This window comes from Impatiens glandulifera, chromosome 4 (assembly GCF_907164915.1).
Source record: "Impatiens glandulifera chromosome 4, dImpGla2.1, whole genome shotgun sequence".
NCBI lineage: Eukaryota > Viridiplantae > Streptophyta > Magnoliopsida > Ericales > Balsaminaceae > Impatiens > Impatiens glandulifera.
This window is the reverse complement of record NC_061865.1, coordinates 44,101,161-44,125,668: the sequence shown is the minus strand read 5'-3', so window position 1 is coordinate 44,125,668 and position 24,508 is coordinate 44,101,161. Positions and strand designations below refer to the sequence as shown.

The window sequence follows — 24,508 nt, the reverse complement described above, 5'->3', positions numbered from 1 at the left end:
CTGCATTACAAGTTATGCCATACAAGCATGATGAAAAATCTTTTGAAGAATTGTCATATTTCAAAATTAAAGTTCGTTGAACATTAGTTATGCGAAACTACATTTTTGAAAAACAGAAACGTGTAAATTTCTTAAAGACTAGGAAGGAGCTCGTAAAAAATGCTAGAGTTTGTTATATTCCATTACTCATCTCGATTATCGTATTGCTCTATAACTTTTTTGTTATTAGAAAAGTGTGTATTGAATTGGATTAGCCATGTCCAGGTGGTTGAATGAAAGAATTAGATTTGAATGCCGTCAAATGCTTTTTAATTAGTTTTTGATTAGATGCAATGTTTTTGTAATAGTAGAATTGTTTAATAAAAAAAATGATTATATATATATATAATCATTTTTTATCATTGTTAGTATTAAAAATAATACAGAATCGAAATCTTAAAGCTGAATGAACATTATGCTCTATTTTCCCTCTAGAAAAAAAAACATTAGAAAAGTTGAAAGTTTAAATTATTTTGGCTTTTTCCAAACTTTTTTTTTTAGTATTGGAAGATATCTTATTTTTCTTTTCATTACTTACATTTGAGTTAATATTATGTTTTGTTCGGTCCGACATTCTGTTTAACCGGATTTGTTTTTTTGTCTCTAATTTTTATAGTACGAATAATACTCTCAATCGTTGGTGGGTCATTTGCGGCTCATATCCTCTAATTGTGTTGGTGATCTTTTCTGGAGTGTTTGTCCGTCCCTTTTAATATTAAAGGAGACGAAATAATCGGATATATAGTTATTTTTTATTTTTTTAATAAAAAATTATTTAATTTGATATTTCATATAGAGGAACCTTTTACAAGTATCCTCTCATAATTTGTATGAAATTCTCACTATTTCGATCATATATATATGTAGATGATCAATTTTCACTTGACGGGACCTTTTCCGGCGTTGTTTATCAACAACTGGCTGAGGATAATTTTTATTGTCGCTCAGAATCGTTGAATCTTTTATATCAAGAGTTTTATTTTTGTAATTATAGACGTTATCTGGTATTATTTACTAATTAACTTCTCGTATGTAACTCTTATTTGAATTTAATTATAATTAATCTCTTATAAAATAAAATTAAAAAAAGCATATATATAAAGTCTTTCATTTTTATTCATGAAACCCATAATATTAAAGTATAACCAAACTACTACAAAAGCAAAGAACCAGCAAGCCCATAGGCTTCAATAATTACCATGCAAATAAAATGGACCAAAACACTGGCCTAACAAGACCATGAATTTATCATCCTTATTATTTCAAACACTAAACTCTTTCCTTTGAAACTATAAAGGCTCCTGCTATGTATTATTTTTCTGTGTAAAAACTATGAAATTCTTTGTGATCAAAAGATAGCCGGAGCTGTAGCAGGTGCCACCTCCAAATTCTCTATTTCTGGTCCCTGGGCGACCGAACCAGAGCTTTGAATCTCTGCCATTGCCCGTCGTTGGTTTGATCCATGCGTCTCACATAGTTTCGGAAGAAATACACCTAGAACAAAACATGAATAACTATTAAGTTACTTAATTCATTAACATTCATCTCTTCTAACTTTAAAAAAGTCAATTGTTTGCATTTGTTATGAATAGGGGCGGAGCCAGATTTGAAATCCACCCGGGCTAATATTTTTATACAAAATCTATCCGGACTAACTTGATCATAATATCAAGTTTTAATATGAATGTTATCTTTTAACGACGGGAAACTCATCAATAACGACGAGAAATACCGTCGTTATTGTCAAAAACATACAAAGTATTTTAGGCTACCCCGGGCTACAGCGTAGGTAGCTTTGTACATGGATCCGCCCCTGGTTATGAAAGTTATATCATTTACTTGTTTAATTGATTTTACATGTACTAACCTTCACCCGCCGCAAGACTAAAGTAGAGGTCAACTATATTGGGACAGTTATCATAGCAGCTAGGGGAACAAAGTTTGTGCATGAAGTCGAATTCTAATAGAGAGTCAGATGAGATTCCGAGGGTCGTTCTTGAAATCCCACAAGCTTGGATGCAATTGTCGGTTTCCACCCAGTCCTTGAGATGATCAGCCTCGATCTCCGATGCCCGACATAAGTAGTTCTCCTCCACACTCTTCCTTCGCACCACCCTTTCCAACACGCATCGCTTTCCAGACGAGGATACGGCGAAAGCGCATGAGTCTTTATTCAGATTCTCGCACTCTATCCCTCCTCCTACATTAAAATTTTTGTCATCTTCACCCTTATAGTAGATCAATAAAATACAATACTAAGAGACAAAGATAGCATGACCCCACAAACATTGATACCTTAATTTTCACAAAGTGTTATTGGTGAAATTGAACATAGAACATTTGGTTTCTTAGATTGTTTTTCAATTTATTAATAATAAAATGACATAATGGTGTTTAATGAATAACTCATAGTTCATTTGTGAGCGCAAAAATTCATGTTCAAAAGTATATGAGTTTGAGTCTTCACACTCGGACGAGGACCATTAACGAATATAATTACGTACCTATAGAAGTTTGGACACAGAGAAGTACAGCCAACGCGAAGAATGGAACTGCGGCAATGGAGGAGAAAGCCATGGTTAGAGCCTAGCTGGTATGTATGTAAAATATTAGTTGTTTAGAGGAGGAAGAAGATGAGAAGTTGTAAAAGAATGTGTTTTGAGGTGAAGGGAAGTTCAACCATTTTATAGTGTATGTTGTTCAATATTCTTCATCATAACTGTTAATAAATTTAATGGGGGGCCAATGCAAGACTTTTAAGTGTGGAAAATTGTATGGACATTTCTTTGAAAACGACATAATCCTAATTTCTCTACAATTTCTTCCATTTAATCAAGGCTCATCAACATTTAGTTAGTGACATGATTACTCCTTTTTTTTCTAACTAACATAGTTAATTAAACTATATATATATATATATATATATTTTAAGATCATCTATGCAAAAAAAAATATTATAAAATAATAAAACGGTAAGGACCACCATAAAAACATAACCACCATATAAAAAAAAATGTGTGCGAAAATTCATAAAAAAAAGTAATGAAATTATTTATTAAATATTTTGGTTACATATATCAAACCTCGTATAATATCAATATGACAACAGTTTGAAAGATTCGAAACAGATGATTAAAATTGTTAAAAAAAAAATCGACTGATATAATTACATTATCTTATACCCACAAATCTAACCGCCCTATTCATATTTCCGAACACAACTATTCCCAACATTAATATTACATAGATAATAGTAATGCTTCAAATAAGACTTCAAAAGTGAGTGACTACAAAAAAGAAAAAAATGAAAGATTGTCTAAAAGAACAAACAACATCAACTAATCAAGTTAGAATCGTGGATCACACTCAAATTGAAAAAAGAAATTTTAGTGTGAACCCTCCCGGATGTATATATTATAATAGTAAGAATATTAGTGGAGTTGACCGATTGTGTCTATATTTTGTAAAGAATTTACTTTTTTTTATGAGTTATTCATTTAATTAATATATTGATTTTGAGTTTTTTAAGCATTATAAATTTTGCAATATAAAATGCTATCAAAACTCATAAAATATGGAAGAGTAAATATGTTAATCATTTTACTTATATAACTAACTTAATTCTCCGCTGATAACTCGTAATTATTTTAGCCAAATAACTAGCTTATTTCTACTTATGAAAACAAATTAAAGAACATCGTTCATAATATTCAGATAGTCTCATGACGAGGTTGAGCCTATCAATATATGTTTTATGATTTGGGGATGGAATTTGAGGGAGAGAATGAGAAAGGAAATGATGTGGCGCAATTTGATTAGTTAAAAAAATAACAAAATTTTTCTCTATTCTCTCTCCTCACCTTTTATCCTTTTTCCAACCAGTAATGTAGTGACACATCATTCCCTCCCTCATTCCCTCCCCTATCACTCCTCATGCTTTGTATGTGACAGTAAACGTCTCTCCATACACTATATATGACATAGAAGTTCAAGAATGCAATAATCATCCCATGCTTGGTGGGAGAAAGTAATGACGAAAAATTGTATTGGTTGAAGCTAAATAATGATGACAAGAAGGTGGAAGCTAAATATGTATTGGTTTGGTTATTCTCACGAAATAATGATTTTATAAAAAAAAAATATAAAGATCGTTTTCATTAAAAATATATATATATATAACTCATTTCTCATTAAAATTCAAAAGGGTCATCTTTAATTGGAACGAGTTATTCAAATAACCCCATATCAATCAAGGCCTTGATGAGATAGTATTTAATATAAATTGTAAATGTCAAATTATTTATTGTAATAATCTTTTGTCAAATAGTCACATTCCTATAATTGTTTGGCAGCCTATATATGTTTGTTTCAATGAAAGCAAGCTTAATAAAAAAACATTAATTGTTGCTAGTTAGGTTTAATAAATATAGTTGCAATGTAATCTAGTCCATTTTGTTTGGAAGGCCAATTTAAATAGCTCTTCATATTATTATTTGGTAGTTAGAAATTATGAAATCAATCGATTGAAGGAGTACCGGACTTGTGGAATGATCATGAGAGCCAAGATTGATAAAGTTTGATAGACCTAAAAATTCGCCAAACAAATTTATATTAAAAATCATGACGATGTTACAACATTACACGATTGGTTATGGGTTCGTCAAAATAGAACTTTCAAATTAATAATCAATCATTCAAAATTAATACAACGACATAATAGATATTTCAAAAAAAGTGGTACACTCAAATCCAAATTAATAATAAAAAAAATAGATATTTCGAATTAAGTTGGTTTTGTAAGGTAGACATGAAAAAAGTTTGGATAGACTTCAAGAAAATAAAAGAGAAAATTAGGTAAATATTTTATTGATAATAAAACAAATTAAAAAAAATTAGAAAGTGATGCCACCTCATATTTGAAAATGTTAATATATAAAAGTTCTTAATTAAATATATAAATAATAATAATATATAACTAATATTTTTTTTATATAAACTCTTACATCTTACATAAATTCTAGATTTTATATTAGTTAACTATTTGATTTAACTCTCAATTTTAATTGCTTTATGAGTTTAGAACTAGTCAACCAATTTAGGTAACTGCCATGATTTGTTCAAATATGATTTGCTTCACTATGTTAATAAGTTAAACGTATGATTCAGTGTAACTATTAATGTTAATCAATTTCAAACTATTTTTTTAGACTTTTAGAAGTTTCATATGGTGATGAAAGTCAAAGTAAATATTTCAGTCCAAAAGAAGACTCGGTCTTACTCCCCGTCATTCACGGGAAAAAATTGATCAGGACCGAGTTAACATCTTCCCAAGGAACGTACTTATAACTGCTACTTCTACTATATGGGTCAAGATTTGTATTTCATTATAAAAAACTTTGTTAAAAATTATCTGTTTAAAAAGGAAATTTGATGAAATGACCCTAATAATGGACTTCAATGTGAGATAATCAGTCTATAATAAAAAATTACACAAATGAACACGAACTAATTCGTCGAGTGTGCCGTCGCGTGACGAGCGTGCCGTCGCGAGACACATCCGTCTCGTCGCGTGACGCAACCGACATAGCGTCACGCGACGGAGGTATTTTTGTCCGAAAAATAGTAAGTGGGCATTTACGCAATTTTTATTAGGCGCCGGTCATTTGCGCATTTAAGGTAATTATTAGGGTCATTTTATCAAATATCTTGTTTAAAAGATTAAAAATTATAAATATAATTCAAATTAAAAATGACACATAAATTTAAATGATAAACGGTTAGGTATACTAACTTCCTAAAATATTAAGATAATAACAATAAATTGAATAATGCATAGAATAAATAAAAAGTTATTTAAAATTACATGTTTCCAATATCAATATATACTAACATTTAATTAATCAATTAAAAATTCAAAGGTAGAAAGTTTTATTAATTAACTAAATTAAATTGAAAAGGTATTTGAGAAAAATATGTATTTTTCAGTTTCACTAATTATGTATGTTCTTCACAATTAGCATTAGTTAATGTATGTTCTTCATAATTAGCATTAGTTAGTAAAAACATAAGTAACTCGATTCAGCTAGTTTTCCCAACAAAATATATATTCTTAATTAATTGATTCATTTAATCAATTAGAATGTCTATTTAGTCTTTGATCCATTACAAAAATAAATATACTTATACATTTTATAGTATGTGCATATATTATTTATAATGATAATAATTTATAATTATATATTTAAATATAAATAATAGGTTATGGATATAAATGGTTAAGTTTTGATGTTGGATCTAGAGACATATATGATTTTAGCGTGATTGATTGAGTTTAGGAGAAACCATAAAAAGAAAGATTAGGTTTTTCATAAAAATGTCAAAGTATATAATAGCCCTTATATTATATAGATGCTGATAAAATAGATTCAATAGAAATAAACATATTTTACATTCCTTCAATATGAAAGTTTTAAGACTCATTTGTAGGGGTGTTCAATATTTGGTTTAACCGAATATCCGACCGAATTCGAATAAATCGAATTCAAATTATATTTTCGGTTTTCGAATCGACTTTTAAACCGATTCGAATTCAAATATGGTTTTCAGTTTGGTTTTCGAGTTTAGGTTTCTAACTTGAAAACCAAACCAAAAACCGAATTCATTTTTATTATATATTATATAACTTATTACATATTATATATTATATATTAAATTATCATGGGCCTCCCACTAGATCCCTACATTAAATTCATTTTCCCCTTTCTCTAATTGTCTACACCACTCAACCGCCATATATTGTCGTCGTCGACACTGTTTTACTTTCGTCGTTTATTTGTCGAATATATATTAGTGTTAGTCACTAAGTTAAGTTTGCGTGATTTATATTTTTTTATAATTTAAGTAGATAAGATCTCTTTAACAACTTATTTATTTTGTTAACTCTTTTAAAAAAAATTATCTTATGGGTATGTGATATTCTATATTTGGTCTAAACCAAATAATCCGACCGAATTCTAACCGAATTCGGACCGAATTCGAATAAATCGAATTCGAATTTATTCAAATCGGTTCGGTTTTCGAATTTGCTTAAAAAAAATAAAAATTCGAAGAATCCGAACCAAAAACTCGAATAACTCGAAAACCGAACCGATGAACACCCCTACTCATCTTAAGCAAAAATTCAGAGTAAACATGTTTTGGAATGACAAATCCTTCTTTAAATTTATCGCGAACAAGATGACATTCAATGTCAAGATGTTTTCTCCTCTCATGGGAAATTGGATTTTGTTATGTGAAAGTTGTTTTATTGTCACACCATAATGGAATGGGAGTCTTGAATTTGATTTGTAAATCTTGAAGAATGTAGGTAACCCATTGGAGTTCGCATCTTGTGATCTCAAGCATTGATATTCATCTTATACCGACCATCGAGAGAGACCGGTAGTCTGCTTCTTTGTCTTCTAAGAGCTCATCGATGGTCCAAGTTTGACGCAGAACCCATAAACTGACATTCGACTGACAAATTATGTTGCCCAATGGGCATCTGAAAAAGCTTTGATAGACATGTTGTGGAACAACACAATGGAATGGGACAATTTGCAAAGCGGTTTCCCATTGAACAGAAGTTGGATTTTGAAGAAACTAGTTGAGTAGTTGGACACAAAACGATATGTCTGGTCTTGAAAAATTCAGATAAAACAATATATCGATTAGTCTCTTGTACTTCTTGGTTCTTTCATCGGTTGCTCATCTTTATGTTGTAGATTGAATCCCTTGGTCTTTATTTTAAAATATGAAATATGTATTTCCTTTGATTAATAAACAGATCTTTTGTAATATATTTATTTCAAACCATGTGAAATACTTAGCATCACCAATGTCTTTAATTGTGAATTTGGTATTTAAAGATTCTTTAACCTTGGTGATTTCACTCAAACAATTTCCAACTAAAAGAACATCATCAACATAAACAATAACTGTATGATCTATTTTTCATTGACTTTAACAAATAAGCAATTATCATGTTTTGATTGTTTAAAACAAATTGGAATAAGACAAGTGATAAATTCAATATTTCATTGTCTTGATGCTTGGTTTAAGCCATATAGACTTTTATTTAAGTTGCAAACATCACCTGGTTTGACATTTAATAAACCTTTTAGTGGCTCAATGTATATTTCTTCATTCAAATCGTCGACGTTAATCTGATGTAGTAACCACATGTTTGTTATGGAACCAGTTGGCAACAAGCTGTGCATTAAACTTATCGATCGGTTCCATTTGAGTTATTTTTAGTTTTGTAAATTCATTTAGATCCTATGATTTTCTTTCCAATAGACAGGTCAATTAAGTCCCAAGTTTTATTATTTTCTAAAGCATCAAGTTCATTTTTCATTACTTTATTCCAATCATCAAACTTACTAGCTTAAGTTCAAAAGTATTTTGTTCATGCAAGTTTGAAGTATGTTCAAGGAAATTTAAAAACAAATTATCTTGACAAGAAGATACATAAAGAAAAATACGTGGAGTGTGTTGCTTGTGATTATATCTCATAGCATAATTCTTAACCTAATGTGGTTTTGATGAATTCCTGTTACTTTTTCTAGTTTCAATATGCATATCAGAGTTTAAAATGTTTGAATCAATTCTTTTTTATACCGAATCAACATTTTCGTTTAGAATTCGTGAGGAGTTAGAATGATTATGAATGTCATTATCACTTAAGTTTTGATTAGAAAATCTTTGTGAAGAATTTATTGGATCATCATACACACAATCATTAGAACTATCAACTTCTCGATTTGTGTAATAATGTGTGTCATATTCATTAGGTGGATAAGATTTTTCATAAATCTTTTCTTGCTAATATGGAAAAAGATTTTTAAATGACAGGTACAGATGAATTTTGTATGTGTACGCGCCTTTTATCCGTTGGTACCGATCCCTACGTCCGGTTCCTTCGGTTTAGGTTCTGATTTAAAAGTCAGACCGGACTGAGCTTGTCAAAGTATAAAAATATAGCACCGGTTTACACGCCAAAAATCTCTTTTAAATAAAATATTATTTAAGAAAAAGATTTCTACAAAAATGTAGCTTTGGCGCTTGATTTGAATATTTAAAAATAAATCAATTGAAGTAAGTTTAAAAAACGTAATAACACCAGAGTTTCCATAAAGGGGTTCGTTGTTTAGTTACGCTCGGGAAAGAGTTTTCGCGTTATGTCATCTGCGCTCGTTAAAAACGGTTTTATTTTTTAAAAGCTTGACTAGCAAAATATTTTTTTATAGCATTTATTTTCTTGAATTATTGGTTCGGGGGTCCTAAACAAGGGTAGATTCGGGTTATGTAAATAATTGTATAAAATTATTTAGAAGGAGTACATGCGATTGCGTGTAGTACAAGATTGAGTAAAAACCCCAAAAAATATTAAAAAATGATGTTAGGGTTTAGAAATAAACACCAAACGTGGCCTTAGTCAAAGTATTTGTTTAGAAAATATCTCGGAAATACTTTGAAATCATTTTAATACCTCTCGAGATTATTTGAAAATGGATTGAAGTCCCAAAATTACAAAAATAATTTTAGATTTTGAAAAGTGGAACCAAACAGGCCTTAGGACGGGAGTCATAGGGCTTGGGTTCATTTTCATCGCTCGGGAACCGGAGAGGCTCGGTCTAGACCGAGGGAGCTCTCGGTCGAGGCTCGGGATTCTCGGTTGAAGGATCAGAGAGGCTCGGTCCTGAGTTTGGGATACTCAGTCCCAAGGTTGAACCTTTCGATCGTAGGACTTGGGAGTCTCGGTCTCAGGTTAGTTTTTTCAGTTCTAAGACCTCGGAGTCTCAGCCTAGGTCAAACTTCTTGGTCATAGGCGAGAATCCTCGGTCGGATTTCTTTGTCCTAGATCAAGAACACTGGTCCTAGAACTCGGTCCTCACTTAAGAACATCGATCATTGGTTTCGGTCCTAGGTCAAATTTCTCGGTCCTTCCTCTTGGTCAGGACCGAAGGTTCTCGGTCTTGCCTCTTGGTCCTCAGTCCTACAAGACTCGAACCAAGAGGACTGAGTGTTCTTCATTTGGTATAAAGATTGCATATTTGTATCTTTTGATATAGATCATGAAAACATGTGAGTTGCTAATAACTCTCTAGGATGTAGGGATCACATTCATAATCCTAAAATCGATCAATCAATCCCTAAGAAGATCAATTTTTAAAATTGAATTCTAGGACAAGATTTAGGAACTTTTGAATTAGGTCATCTCAAGGCCTAATTCTTGTTCCAATAGCTTCCAAATGATGTTTACAATCGAACACGGCCAAAAACAAGAACATTATTCAAGCTCTATAACGATTTTAAAACTGAAATTTAAACTTTTTATTTTAAAATTTTCAGTTTGATCAAACATGATCGGGATGCTTGTGATATGATTTGAAACTTATCATAACATGTTTACAAACATGTTAGACAACTATTTGAATCCAATTTCAAACTCAAGAACACGAAATTCAAATTTTCCAAAATTTTAAATTAAATTTGAGTTTTTTTTATTGGGATTGAATTGATGAAATCTCTTTCAACAGAAAGCTTGGAAATCATCTAAGAATTGATTTCATCTATTGAAAGAACAAAATCGAGCCCTAAATAAGATCAACTTGGTCGAACTTGAAAAAAATTCAATTTTGAATCATAACTTGAATTACAGCAGGTCAAAAATATTACTATTGATTAGAGAACACTCTAATAATATTTAGGAAGCTTTCCCGAGTCCTAGATCGAAGCTTAGAACGTCAGAGCAAATTCTTCAAAAAGACAATCGTCGGAGTTTTATTAAGATTTTCAAAGAGGTTGTAATAGTCAAATTCTATTTGATGGATTGGAAGAAGAACATGTTGGGAGTATTTATTCTGCTTGGTCGATCTTGAAGTCGAATTCATATCAAATTTTGCTTCTGAAAATCCTTCTTCTTCGTTTCTGTTTTGTTCTCGCCAGCTTGGTTTTAGGATATGATTTGAAATCTTATCTTAGGGGTGATGATGGCGAGGAAGAGACGTGCACGCTGGTTAATTTTGAGAGGATAATGACGAGCAACAATGGAGATCCATTTTCTGGAAGGTCACCAATATCCATCACGATCCTTCGGCATTCAGGCTGGCTCAATGAGGAAGATGAATGAAACGACGTCGTTTCATTTAAATGGAACGCGTCGTTTGAGGTCCGTTGCGTTCCGTCGGTCGCTAGGGCATTTCGTTACCGTCACGGCTAACGGACATCTCCCAATCTGGTGCTTCACGGGCGCACTTTGGCTTGGTTATATCTGTTAAAATAATAAATAATTAATAATCTTGGAAAACATTAAATGTGATGATGAATCTCAAGAGTTGAAGATCGATCATGAGAGGAAGATGAGGCTCAAGAGATGCATTATTTAATGTCATGAATTGCATTTACTTTGTGTTCTAGATTGTTCTATTTTATCCTTTAAATTGAGAGTTTCTCATTAGCTTTCATATATCAAAATTAAGTGAGCTGTAGATACTTAAGAATTCTATCAATAAAATCATATTTTCTTAGTTATAATATTTTCCGCACCAACAAATTTGGTATCAGAGCAAGGTTACGTTTTAATCTTGAAATGGCATATACTCTATTCTCATACTCTCCAAGTCAAGTTCCTATCTTTGAAGGCGAATTCTATGAATTCTGGAGCAGCCAAATGGAAACATTTTTCATATCCCTAGGTCTTTGGGATATGATAGATGAAGAAGAACTCGATGTGCCCGATGAAGACGACGAAGGATATGCGAAATTTGAAAAGGATCTCAAAAAACGAGATGCATTAGCTTTGCGCTATATTCAACAAGGAGTTGGGAAAACCATATTCCCTCGTATTTTTTGAGTAAAAAAGGCTCAAGATGCTTGGGTGATATTGAAACAGGAATTTCAAGGTACGGAGAAAACGATCGCATTAAAACTCCAAGCCCTATGGAAAGATTTTGACAATCTAAAGATGGAGGATCGAGAAAAGGTACAAGATTTTTCTTCTCGTGTTTCTCCTATTGTCAATCAAATATAAAGCAGCGGAGATGAAATCAAAGACAAAAAAGTTGTTGAAAAGGTTCTTCGAAGCCTTCCTCAAAAATTCGATCATGTTGCTGCTGCGATTGAAGAATCAAAAGATTTGTCCAAGATGACAATATATGAGTTGACTGGATCTCTTCTAGCACATGAGCAAAGAATTAATCGCTCTTATACTCCATCAACTAATCAAGCCTTCAAATCCAAGCAAGTACCAGAAGCGTTTTCAAGAAGCCATCACAACAAATTTGGTAAGAAAAATGAAAAGACATTCGGTTGGAAAGGCAAAGCACCACAACAATCTGGTGATTCTTATTCTTGTATCATTTGCAAGAAAACAAATCATGAGTCAAAAGATTGTTATTTCAAATGCAAAAGATGCAAAATCCCTAATCATTCTCAAAGGGATTGTCGATTTCAAAATCAGGAGAAGAAAGAAGATGATGCAAAATTTGTGAAAGAAGATTATGACGTTATGTTTGTTTCTCTAAATGGTGAAGAGAAGTCAAAAAGTCGATGGTATCTTGATAGCGGTGCTAGCAACCATATGACCAGCAATAAAGATATGTTTGTGGAGCTCAACTCAGACATTACTTCAACCGTTGTTCTTGGAGATGGTTCTTATCAAGATGCGAAAGGAAAAGGAACCATTGTTGTTCCAACTTCGGGAGGTAATAAAAAGCTTATCACGGATGTTCTTTATGTCCCTAATATTTCATATAATCTTCTTAGTATTGGACAACTTATTAAGAAGGACTTCTCGGTATATTTTGATGATGGAAGATGCAAAATATTTGACAAAAAGAAGAATGTGGTTGTGGCAACTGTCGAAATGAAAGATAAGACTTTTTCTCTCACGTTTCCATTGAAAAATGATTGTGCATTAAAAGTGGAAAATGAAGATTTGTCTAAGCTTTGGCATCTTCGATATGGTCATCTAAATCAACGGGACTTCAGCTGCTAAAAGAGAAAAATATGGTGGTTGGACTTCCTTCTATTCAAGTGATGAATGATATATGTGAAGGTTGTATTTATGGAAAGATGCACAAGCTCCCATTTCTCAAAACTACATGGCGAGCAAAAGGACCACTTGAACTTGTCCATTCTGATATATGTGGCCCGATGCAAACTCCTACTCTTGGAGATAAGAGGTATTTCATTCTCTTTGTTGATGACTATACAAGAATGATGTGGATTTATTTTCTTAATCAAAAGTCCGAAGCATTTTCTATTTTCTTACGATTCAAGTCTCTAGCTGAAAAGGAAAGTGGTCATATAATGAAGTGCTTGAGAACTGACCGTGGAGGAGAATATCTCTCAAATTCCTTTACAGAATATTGCAAAGAAAATGGTATCAAAAGACAATTAACCGTCAGTAGATCTCCACAACAAAACGGCGTAGCTGAACGAAAAAATCGTACGATTGTAGAGATGGCGAGAAGCATGCTGAAAGGAAAGGGAATTCCAAATCTATATTGGGCTGAAGCTGTTCACACAGCTATATATATTCTCAATCGATCACCAACCAAAGCGGTCAGAAATAAGACTCCATTTGAAGCTTGGTATGATAAAAAGCCCGTCATTGATCATTTAAAAATATTTGGGAGTATTGCTTATGCTCTAATCCCATCTCAAAGTCGGGAGAAGTTTGAAGAGAAAGGCCAAAAACTTGTGTTCATTGGCTACAGTGATGAATCCAAGGGATATCGATTGATGAATCCATTGACCAACAAAATTATTGTATCTCGAGATGTTGTTTTCGATGAAAAAGCTATTTGGAATTGGAAGGGGAAAGAAGTTGAAGACTTGGGATCACAACCATTTACTGATCCAATTGCATCCCAAGCTAGTACATCCCAAGCTAGCTCATCTCAACCTTCTGTATAAGACTCAGAACCTGATTCAGATAGTCCTCCAAGAAAGACCCGAATGGTTCAAGACATTTATGATGAAATTGAGTTTGGATTATTTTCTTGTGAGCCACAATCCTTCCAAGAAGCTTCTCAAAAAGAATATTGGCAAAAAGCAATGAAGGACGAGTTATCTACAATTGAGAAAAATTCAACATGGGAACTCGTGGACTTGCCAGATGGAAAGAAAACTATTGGTTTAAAATGGGTCTACAAAGTAAAGTATAGTGAGGATGGTTTGATTCAAAAACATAAAGCTCAACTTGTCGCAAAGGGTTATTCTCAACAACCGGGAGTTGACTTCTCAGAAACTTATGCTCCTGTTGCAAGAATGGAGACAATCCGTACTTGTGTAGCCATTGCAGCTCAGTTGGAGGTAAATATATTTCAACTTGATGTAAAATCAGCTTTTCTAAATGGAGAAATTCAAGAAGAGGTGTATGTTGAGCAGCCCGAAGGTTTTGAGATCAAAGAAAAAGAGAAGAAAGTTTATCGACTAAAAAAGGCATTGTATGGGTTAAAGCAGGCACCCCGAGCGTGGAACAGCAAAATCAATAGCTATTTCATCAAGAAAGGCTTTAATCGAAGTACAAGTGAATCATCTCTCTATGTGAAGACTGTTGACAAAGATTTCTTGATTGTATGTTTATATGTAGATGATCTCATATATTTTGGAACAAACAAAGCTATGGTGGCAGACTTCAAGAATCAAATGATGAAAGAATTTGAGATGACAGACTTGGGACTCATGAAATATTTTCTTGGCATACAAGTTAAGCAAAGTCCAGGAAGAATTTTTCTATCTCAAGAAAAATATATTGAAGATCTGCTCAAGAAATTCAGTATGAGTCAATGCAAGCCCCTCTCCACTCCTATGGCGTTGAATGAAAAATTTCAAGTTAACGACAATGGTGAGAAAGCTGACTCAACTAGTTATAGAAAGTTGATTGGTTCCTTAATCTATCTCAACACAAGACCGGATATCACACATTCGGTAAGCTTGCTTTCTAGATTTTTGAATGAGCCAAGTCAAATTCATTTTGCAGCCGCAGAAAGAATCCTCAGATATCTTAAAGGCACAAAAACTCAAGGCATTGAATTCAAAAAGGAAAGTGAATGTAAGCTGGTTGGTTATACAGATAGTGATTGGGCAGGCTCGATTGATGATCGAAAAAGTACCTCCGGTTATATCTTTTGTCTTGGATCAAATGTAATATCATGGAGCTCAAGAAAGCAGAAATCTGTGGCATTGTCATCAGCCGAAGCAGAGTATATAGCATGTACTGATGCAGCTTGTGAAGCTATTTGGCTTCAATGAATTTTAAAGGACATGAAGTTTGAGCAATGTGAGCCGACAATTATTCATTGTGATAATATGTCAGTCATTGCAATGACAAAGAATCTTGTTTTTCATGCTCGGTCCAAACATATTGAACTACGATATCATTTTATTCAAGATTTGGTTACTCAAGAAGTAATTTCCATGAAGTTTATCAAGACAGAGGATCAGCCAACAGATATCATGACCAAAGCCGTCACGATTGACAAGTTCGACAAATTCAAGAAGAAACTCAAGATTACTAATTAAGAGGGGGTGTTAAAAATAATAAATAATTAATAATCTTGGAAAACATTAAATGTGATGATGAATCTCAAGAGTTGAAGATCGATCGTGAGAGGAAGATGAAGCTCAAGAGATACATTATTTAATGTCATGAATTGCATTTACTTTGAGTTCTAGATTGTTCTATTTTATCCTTTAAATTGAGAGTTTCTCATTAGTTTTCATATATCAAAATTAAGTGAGTTGTAGCTACTTAAGAATTCTATCAATAAAATCCTATTTTCTTAGTTATAATATTTTCCGCACCAACAATATTCGGATGCGTGGGAGCGTCTGAGGCGTTGGATGGTACCATGCGCTCATCTAAGGCCACATATTCTGCTGCAAAATTTAAACATAATTTCTACCACACATGATATCAGTTTATATTTTTAATAAAAAGAGTTATTTAAAATCAAACTTTTGACCATTTCTTGCGTTTTTCTTCACTAAATAAATACATAAAAATATTTTTGGAAACATAATAAAATTATGTTTATGTTTTTTTAATTTTTGGGTATTTTTGAGTATTTTGGGATATTTATTTAATTATTTTAAGCCATAAATTATATAATTATACATAATTTATATTTAAAATCATAATTAAATTATTTCAACCCCTTTTATGTTTAATTTGGGTAAAATAAATACAATATTTTAAGCTTAAATTATTTTTAGATTTTTAATTAATTTTTCCAATTAGAGTTTAATTATTACAATAATTAGCCCTAATTTAATTTTAATTCCTTTTTTGAATTATTTTGAATTAAAATATTTAAAATATTATTTTTAAAATTATAAATATTATTATAAATTGGGATACATTAAATTTTTACGTATATAATATGTTTCAGACATATAATTTGTATCATTTTTGTCCTATTTCATAACCTAAGAAAATGCATTTAAAACATCTTGGTCAAATTTTTACTTGTATGGAAAGTTATTTGAACAAAAATATAGACAACCAAATGTTTTAATGTATTCAAGATCGTTTCTTTGTTGTCTAGTGTTTAATAAAGATTCGTCCAATCTAATAAATAGTATAGATGTCATTCTGTTAATTCAACAAATGTCTTTGTTTTATATCAACTATCATATTTTTGTTGTGGGTATTCACAAATGATCTTTAATAAATGATGTCAAAGTTTTTGAATAAGTTTTACATTTGTCATTTACAAATTGTAACCCAGTGTCTAATCTGATAACATTAACTATACAATCAAATTGGTTATGAACTATTCTTAAATTTTTTTGTGAGAGTATCATAAACAACTTATTTATACTTGAAAGAGGATAGTCAAAGTGAATTTACTAAAATTATCGACCAATATTGTCAAATGTTTGTGATAAAAAAAATCATTATATTAATTTGTAATAAGTCAAATATTGCTTTTAGATTTAGTTGTGCAAGAGCCCGAAAGTTTATCTTCGTATTGGTATTTCATTTTTTTAAATTTGAAAGATTAATTCATTCTTAAATAGTTTTTATAAATTTTAGGACAATTTTTTTTTTAAATTCAATAATCAAATCTCATCACTTATTCTATTATCATTCACGTAAAAGAGATGGAGAAACCGAAAAGAAATTTGATTAAAAATATTTTAAAATTAATTTATTTTAATTGGCTAATCTTTTTTATTTTAGAGTTCTACTTGATTTTAAAAACTAAGAAAATATTTTAATTGTATAAACGTAATTTCATATATTCTTTTGAGATCAATGTTTGGTGACACTTGTGCGTTATGTCCTATCTACGACATTTACTTTTATATATTTAAAAAAATCTCAAATAACCAATCAAAAATCTGTGGTTCAAGTTTCTTGTTAGACTTCTTTCCTCTTATGTTTTTTATAAAAGATAAGTAATGAAAAGTTTTAATTTTTTTATAAAATATTAAAAATAAAATAATTTGTAATTATATTGTTGTACTCTTATTTTGTGAAAGGAAACATAAAATAAGACACTTGTAGTTACAAATATAAATAAGTTATAAGTTGATTAAAATTTGTAAATGTTATTTTCTACCAATTAAATTTGGTTAAATACATACTCTATACATATAATACAAATTAAATCTTCAATTACATAGAAATTTAAGAAATTGTTGGATAAATGATTAATTCCAAACAACATAATTAAAATCCTAAGGCTTAAATTATACAACACCCACAAGTTTTCACCAGTTAGTGAATATAAGACTGAGATTATGAGTAGAATTTATAAGTGGAAGAATCTGCAACAATGTTCCTTAACCCTCCAATTGTTGATGCCAACATTATGACAGCTCCAACAAAAATGCATATCTAAAGACCAATTAAAATAAGTAAATTTGATCTGTAAAAAATTGAAACAATAGTAAAACAAAATTACCCAGTTCATGAACCAGTTAAGACTAAATCTCTTTGGTTTCTTTATCACCAGCCATATGATGCTAGGAAGCTGCAATACTATTAATTTGATTAACAAAACCATAAATGATGAATAAAATCTATTTAGGTACTAACAATAAAGAAAATACTTACAATGTAAGAAATTGGAGCAAATCCAAATCCACCAAAGAAACCGATAAGATCACCAAAGAATGGGAATGTCACACCAATGAACAAAGTGAATGCTGCCCAAAAACATTAACTGTTAGAACACTTTTGACACAAGTTTTTCAAATATTTCACAAACACAAGCTTTACCGACGTATGAAGTGCGAACAATAAGCCTGAGTGGAAATCCATTGCGAAAATGACATGTTTTAACCAAGTTGTTTTCGATCAAGTCAAATACTGGCATTGCATACACCTGATAACTACCGATGACATGGACTACAACCATCAAATTAGCAGCTGCAATAAGCCAAGAAGGCTTTTGAAGACCCTGAAGCACGTTGTCAGGGACATCTCGGCCGAAAGCCCAATAGCCAATGAAGGCAACAGGGAAATAGCAAATGGCGTTGATAAAATAAGCACAGATAGCCCCTTTCCACATAGGAACCTTGGAAGGTTTCTCATGTGTTGAAGGAATGGTTGCTTGAATCTCCAACACAACTGCATGACCAGCATATGCAAATGCTATCTGCCCTAATGCATTGAAAGCTCTGAACATGTTATCAGTAGATTTCGAACCGTATTCATAACTCACTGTCTCTGATCTTCCTTTCCCCAAGCTCCCCATCCAAGTAATAGTTGAGTAGCTAGCTTAATTCAATTAATCAATCAATCAATACCCACAATAGTTACAGATAAAACAAACAGTTTTTATTACCTGATAGACATAATTGCTGCTGCAAAAGAGACACCAGAGACAGCATTGAAATTGGGAAGCTGAGAGACAAAAAAATGGATTCCACCAAATATAAGAATCCAATAAGACTGTCTGATCCTTCCACAACTAATGCAAGCTATCTCCATGAACTTCTTGAGAGATGTCCCACCAGTCACAATGTAGACTATGTCACACCCTGTTTGCACAATCAACTGTTGGGGCAAGACAATCCACGGACCCAACCTTGGACCAAACGCGTGCCGTCCAAGGTGGTAGTAACGGTTGAAACGGGTACCTGGGACACACTCGTGGAGTTGTATCATTTGCCACATTGTGTTCAAGGTGACACACCATGACACCACCATCACCACTATTCCCGGTCCCCTTCATTATAAAAAACACAAAAGGAGAGAAAAACAATAGTTTAATTACCATTTCATTTTTCTTCTGTCTGTCTGTCTGTCTGTCTGTCTGTCCCTAATACATACATACATACATACCAGCCCAAGTACGCCATGGCATAAGGAAGACTGAGAACACCTGGGCAGAACATGGCAGCCACTGTGTGGAAAGCAGAGTACCACCATTTGGCTTCGTGGGTTGGTGGGTTTTCTTCTTCTAATCTTTCTACATCAATTGGTACTTCCTGCAAAAATTAGCTAACAATCAGCACAATTCAAGAAAAAAACTTTTATATGGATAGCTAGTTCATCAAGATGAGATTTTTACAATCACTTCGGCCATTTTATCACCTTAGAAGTAGGAGATGAAGCAGAATTAGCTGATGAGACCATTGTTCCTTTCCCGGTCAAATGAAATGCGCAGAAGAGAGGTAGGGTATTTGTTTTGTTGTGGGTTATTATTTTTTAAATGTTAAAACTTAGTATATAATATCATTTTTAATCAATTAAATCGGGCCCACGAGTAACGGGTAGCCTCTTACAATGAAATTAAAGTATTCAACAAAAGTGAAAAACCCAAATAGAACTATTAAAAGTATTATTAAAAATGTAATGAGAAATTATTAAAAATAAAAATAAAAAGCTTACGGCAGCTTAAAATTTAATTATTTTAATGGTTTAACATTGAGTGGTTAATTATTTTTTGAAAATATTTTTTTAGGGTGGTTTTACATCTTTAAATATATATTATTGGATAATTTGATTTTGGCTTCAATTCTTTATATTTTATGTCAAAATCTTTCACCAAAAGTAAACTCCTCTATTGAACGTGGCTTTAGTCAACTCTATCCTCTTTCAAGCAACCAAAGGAAAAAATTGTTTTTAATATAGTTTAGATGGGTTGAACTCAAAGTCTAACCTCCCCAAGGAAACTATGTGAATCCTCTTAGGCATTGGACTAACATTATTTTAATAAAATAACAATTATTTATATAATTTTATTAATGTCGTAAACATGAAAATTTGACATAACCATGAAAATTTGACATACCCCAATTCATAATAATATTGTTAATTTATAATAATATCAAAATAACCCAAAAAATATATTAAAACTATATTAGGGCGGATTATTGTGGTAATTAAATCCTAATTAGGAAAAATTAAATAAAAATCAAAAATAATTTGAGGTTAAAATATTGTATTTGTTTTACTCAAATTAAATCCTAAAAGAGGTTGAAATAATTTAATTGTGATTTTAAACATAAATTATGGCTTAAAATAATTAAATAAATACCCCAAAATATCCGAAAATAAAATAAATGAACATAATTTTTATTATGTTGTCAAAAATATTTTTTTGTATTAATTTGATGAAGGAAAAGAAATGAAAATGGTTAAAATTCGATTTCAAATAATCATTTTATTAAAAATAAAAATTGATGATCTAGTGTGGTCGAAAATAAAAGAATTGGTTGCAGCAGGGATTTCTTTCATCAGATTTGTGATGGATTTTCATCCAGCGTTAAGGAAGAAGCCACGCACCCCATTTAAGGGAAGCACGCGCACGCCCGGGTCCACACGAGATTAGCTAACGGGACGCTAACCCCATTAGCCCGAACGCCATATCGCTGACAAACCGCCAACAGAACGCAATGGCACATTTCATATTAAATGAAACAATGTCGTTTTGTTCATCTTTCCCAATCAACAGGGCAAACGCCGGAGGCTCGCAATTGACGTCGATGATCCTTCCAGAGACCTTATCTCTTCCATGTTTTTCCCTTTAGATTCAACCACGAACACGTCTCTATCTCGCCACCATTACCATTAAGCTTACAAGTCAAAACTTATCCTAGATCTAGACTGCCAAGGACAAAACAAAATGAAGAATAAATAATTTCAGAAGAGAAATTGAAATTGAATTTGTCTATAAAACCGACTCAGCTCGGGTATAAATAGTCCTTTGGAGTTCTTTTTCCAATCCAACGAACAAACATCACATATTACAGCCAATTCAAAGAATTTCAAATGAACTCCGATGATTGATTTTTGTATAAATTGCTCTAGCGATCTAAGCTTTGATCCAGGCCTTGGGAAAGCTTTCTACACATCATTGGAGTGTTCTTCAATCATTAATAAGCTTCCAGACCTACTGTAATTCAAATTGTGATTCAAAATTAGATTTTTTTTCAAGTTCGGTCGGGATGATCATTTTTAGGGTTCAATTTTGTTACTTATATAGTCTAAATTAATCCCTAGATGTTTTCTAATCTTCTGTTAAAAGAGATTTCGTCAATTCAACCTTAATAAAAAAAACTCAAATTTGATTTGGAAATTTTGAATTTTGTGTTCTTGAGCTTTAAGCTTGAATTTTTTATTCAAATAGTTGTTTAACATGTTAACATGTTAGGACGATTTCTAGATCATACTGCTTCCATCCCGATCATGTTTGATCCAACTGAAATTTAATAAAAAATGAGTTTGAATTTCAGTTTTAAAAATTGTTACAGAGCTTGATTGATGTCCTTGTTTTGGTTGTGTTTGACTATAAACATCATTTGCAAGTTGTTGGAGCAAGAATTAGGCCACTAGATGTCCTAAATCAAAAGTTCATAATTCTTGCCCTAGAAATCGGGTTGAGAAATTGATTGACTGAAAGCTCGATTGATCGTGTTTAGGATTATGGATTATGATCCCTACATCCATATGAGTTATTTGCAATTTATAAATCATGTTTTCATGATCTGTATCAAAAGTTACAAACCTGTAATCTTCATACCAAATGAAGAACACTCGGTCCTCTTGGACCGAGTCCTGTAGGACCAAAGATCGAGAAAACTGAACTAGGACCGAGACTAAGGATCAGTGTTCTTGAGTTAGGACCGCGTCTTAAGACCGATGTTCTTAAGCTAGGATCGGGGAATATGATCGAGAATTCTAACCAATAATCGAGAGGTCTACCCTAGGATTGAGAATCCCAAGTTCCACGACCGAGAAATCTAAATCTGAAACCAATACTCCCAAACCTAGGACCGAACAACCCGAGTTTAGGAGTGTCCCGAGCCTTAATCTAGACCATCCTCGGTCTAGATCAAACCCATCCAGACCCATACTAGTAAAAACAGACCTAGGACTCTAGTCATAAGGCCTGTTTGGTTCCATTTTCAAAATCTAAAATTATTTTTGTAATTTTGGAACCCCAATCCATTTTCAAATAATCCCGAAAGGTTAGAAAATTATTTTTAAATATTTTAGAGATATTTCCTAAACAAATATTTTGACTAATGCCCCGTTTGAAATTTATTTTTAAATTCTAATACTTTTCTGATATTTCTCAAGTCTTATACTTTGTTTTATATCAACGCAATCACAGGTACACACTTCTAAATAATTTTATACAATTATTTACGTAATCTAAACTTATCCTTGTTTATGACCCCTGAACTATTAATTAAAGGAAAAAATGTTATAAATAAATCTTTTGATAGCCAGACTTTAAAAAATTAAAACTGTTTTCGACGGGCGCACATAGCGCGAAAGACCTTTCCCGAGCATAACCAAAAAATGAACCCCTTATAGAAACTCTGATATAAAGTACGTTTGTATACGTACATTTTACTAATTTTTTTAAAATCATTTGGCGACTCTATTTTTTTTCAAATAAATAATCTTCTTAAATTAATTATGTTTGATTAATTTAAACTGAGTTTTAATCAAATTATTATTTGGTTATAACAAATCCTCAAATTATTCAAATTTGAAAAAAAAAATATTTTTATATAATTAATTTCAAAGGTAAGCCATGTATAGTCAAAATCTTTAAAAATAAATATTTTATTTTAAAAAGATGTCTGACACACAAACCAATGTTGAAATGCATCAAACCTCGAGTCACCCCGCGATCCCCCGTATTTCCATGTGTCATCAGACACGTGCTAAGCTACAGACTAAATGGACTTTCTCAGGGGTTGCAACATTCTTCGCGACTATACTGGGATAAAAAAAATTGATTTATAAATAAAACTTTGGCTATATAAATTTTTATTTATAACGAACCTTCAAAATAGTCCACCTAAATGGTCTGTCACCCCCAAAAGGTACCTAGGTTCTATCCTAATAATTTTCAAAAATAAAATAGGTATATCACTCGGGACTACGTGAAGATGTATTAGATCGGAACTTTGTACTTTTATGAATTACATGAAGATCGATTATAACGGCTTGTGACTGAGAGATGTTGTGTGAGGAAAAACTATGAACCCGAAATCGATCCCCCCCTTCGGCTTTGATACATCCGTCAGGATGCGATCTTAGCAACAATGAGGAGAAATTCCAAACCAAACCTCGACTACACCATAGCACACAAAACATGGTTACTTTGCCCAACAGTTACTTGACATCCCCAAACAACAGAACCTCAACAAATCAACATATATGTGATTATTTATTATAAATACATACATCTATAATAGATATAATAAACAACTCTAAGCATATTTTCTTTGTCAAAATCAAATGACATATTTGTCACGTTGATTAAAGAACGAAGATTTGTTCCTTTGGAGCCACCATTCCCACGAAACGGAATGGTACTATCGAGGTTACGGTCTGAATACCTCCCTCAAATACACTCACTTTTGTATCCATCATAATTTTATGATGGAAATGCAGTGAAAGTGGGATCCAGTACACATGGCCTTCATCGTCGGAGACCGCCAAATCTGTCCAACTATCGACGAGTTTAAAGTAATCATGATGATTGACAACAAGAATATCATAAGGCTCAAGCCTTTCACGGAATCCATGTCCCTCAAGCATCTTATCCATGAAGAATTTGGTTATACCAAAACCACGGCGAACAAAATCCTCGCAAGGACATACTTGGACCTTCCACGCTGGTATAATTGGCCACTTAGAGTGGAGAAATTCCCTTTAATTCCAGTACCTCCTTATTCACCATGACAATCATGATGACACACTTTCTCCTCTCCCCATCAGACAACTGCTCACCATCCTCCAAGATACTAGAAGTGTCTTACCACCTTAGGGAAGGAAATAAGGATCATATTGGGATTATCCTAGCTGAAACATTACTAAGTTTAAATGAATCATACTTCACCTACTATCTCAGTAAGAGAGGGGCTCCCATTATCCTCTACATATGGCTTTTGGAAAATATGGAGTGCATACCTCCCACGATTCCCGATAGTGAGATGT

At 32.2% G+C, this 24,508-nt stretch overlaps 3 protein-coding genes across 3 annotated transcripts; all 3 read right to left on the bottom strand.

The window, feature by feature from the left end:
- Nucleotides 1-1,144: 1,144 nt before the first annotated feature.
- LOC124936482 lies at nt 1,145-2,684 on the bottom strand. Its single transcript, XM_047476984.1, has 3 exons — nt 2,544-2,684; nt 1,907-2,239; nt 1,145-1,533 (listed from the first exon to the last, which is right to left on the bottom strand). Exons 1-3 carry the CDS (start codon nt 2,614-2,616, stop codon nt 1,388-1,390), a joined length of 552 nt encoding a protein of 183 aa, XP_047332940.1. The 5' UTR covers nt 2,617-2,684; the 3' UTR covers nt 1,145-1,387.
- Nucleotides 2,685-17,836: 15,152 nt separating this feature from the next.
- On the bottom strand, nt 17,837-19,265 carry LOC124935192 (lysine histidine transporter-like 6). Its single transcript, XM_047475643.1, has 4 exons — nt 18,320-19,265; nt 18,155-18,246; nt 18,003-18,071; nt 17,837-17,935 (listed from the first exon to the last, which is right to left on the bottom strand). Exons 1-4 carry the CDS (start codon nt 18,795-18,797, stop codon nt 17,837-17,839), a joined length of 738 nt encoding a protein of 245 aa, XP_047331599.1. The 5' UTR covers nt 18,798-19,265.
- LOC124935191 (lysine histidine transporter-like 6) lies at nt 18,884-19,681 on the bottom strand. The gene is made up of 3 exons (XM_047475640.1): nt 19,640-19,681; nt 19,388-19,533; nt 18,884-19,271 (listed from the first exon to the last, which is right to left on the bottom strand). The coding sequence occupies exons 1-3, from the start codon at nt 19,679-19,681 to the stop codon at nt 18,884-18,886; spliced, it is 576 nt and encodes a 191-aa protein (XP_047331596.1).
- Nucleotides 19,682-24,508: the final 4,827 nt, after the last annotated feature.

Coding starts and splice junctions, on each gene's coding strand:
- LOC124936482 (XM_047476984.1), bottom strand. CDS start 2,616: ATGGCTTTCTCCTCCATTGCCGCAGTTCCATTCTTCGCGTTGGCTGTA. Junction 2,240..2,543: donor CTGTGTCCAAACTTCTATAG/GTACGTAATTAT, acceptor ATTTTAATGTAG/GAGGAGGGATAGAGTGCGAG. Junction 1,534..1,906: donor TAGTCTTGCGGCGGGTGAAG/GTTAGTACATGT, acceptor GTTTTGTTCTAG/GTGTATTTCTTCCGAAACTA.
- LOC124935191 (XM_047475640.1), bottom strand. CDS start 19,681: ATGGTCTCATCAGCTAATTCTGCTTCATCTCCTACTTCTAAG. Junction 19,534..19,639: donor CTTCATCTCCTACTTCTAAG/GTGATAAAATGG, acceptor TAATTTTTGCAG/GAAGTACCAATTGATGTAGA. Junction 19,272..19,387: donor GCCATGGCGTACTTGGGCTG/GTATGTATGTAT, acceptor TTTATAATGAAG/GGGACCGGGAATAGTGGTGA.
- LOC124935192 (XM_047475643.1), bottom strand. CDS start 18,797: ATGGGGAGCTTGGGGAAAGGAAGATCAGAGACAGTGAGTTATGAATAC. Junction 18,247..18,319: donor TGTTCGCACTTCATACGTCG/GTAAAGCTTGTG, acceptor GTTTTTGGGCAG/CATTCACTTTGTTCATTGGT. Junction 17,936..18,002: donor TTAACTGGTTCATGAACTGG/GTAATTTTGTTT, acceptor ATTGGTCTTTAG/ATATGCATTTTTGTTGGAGC.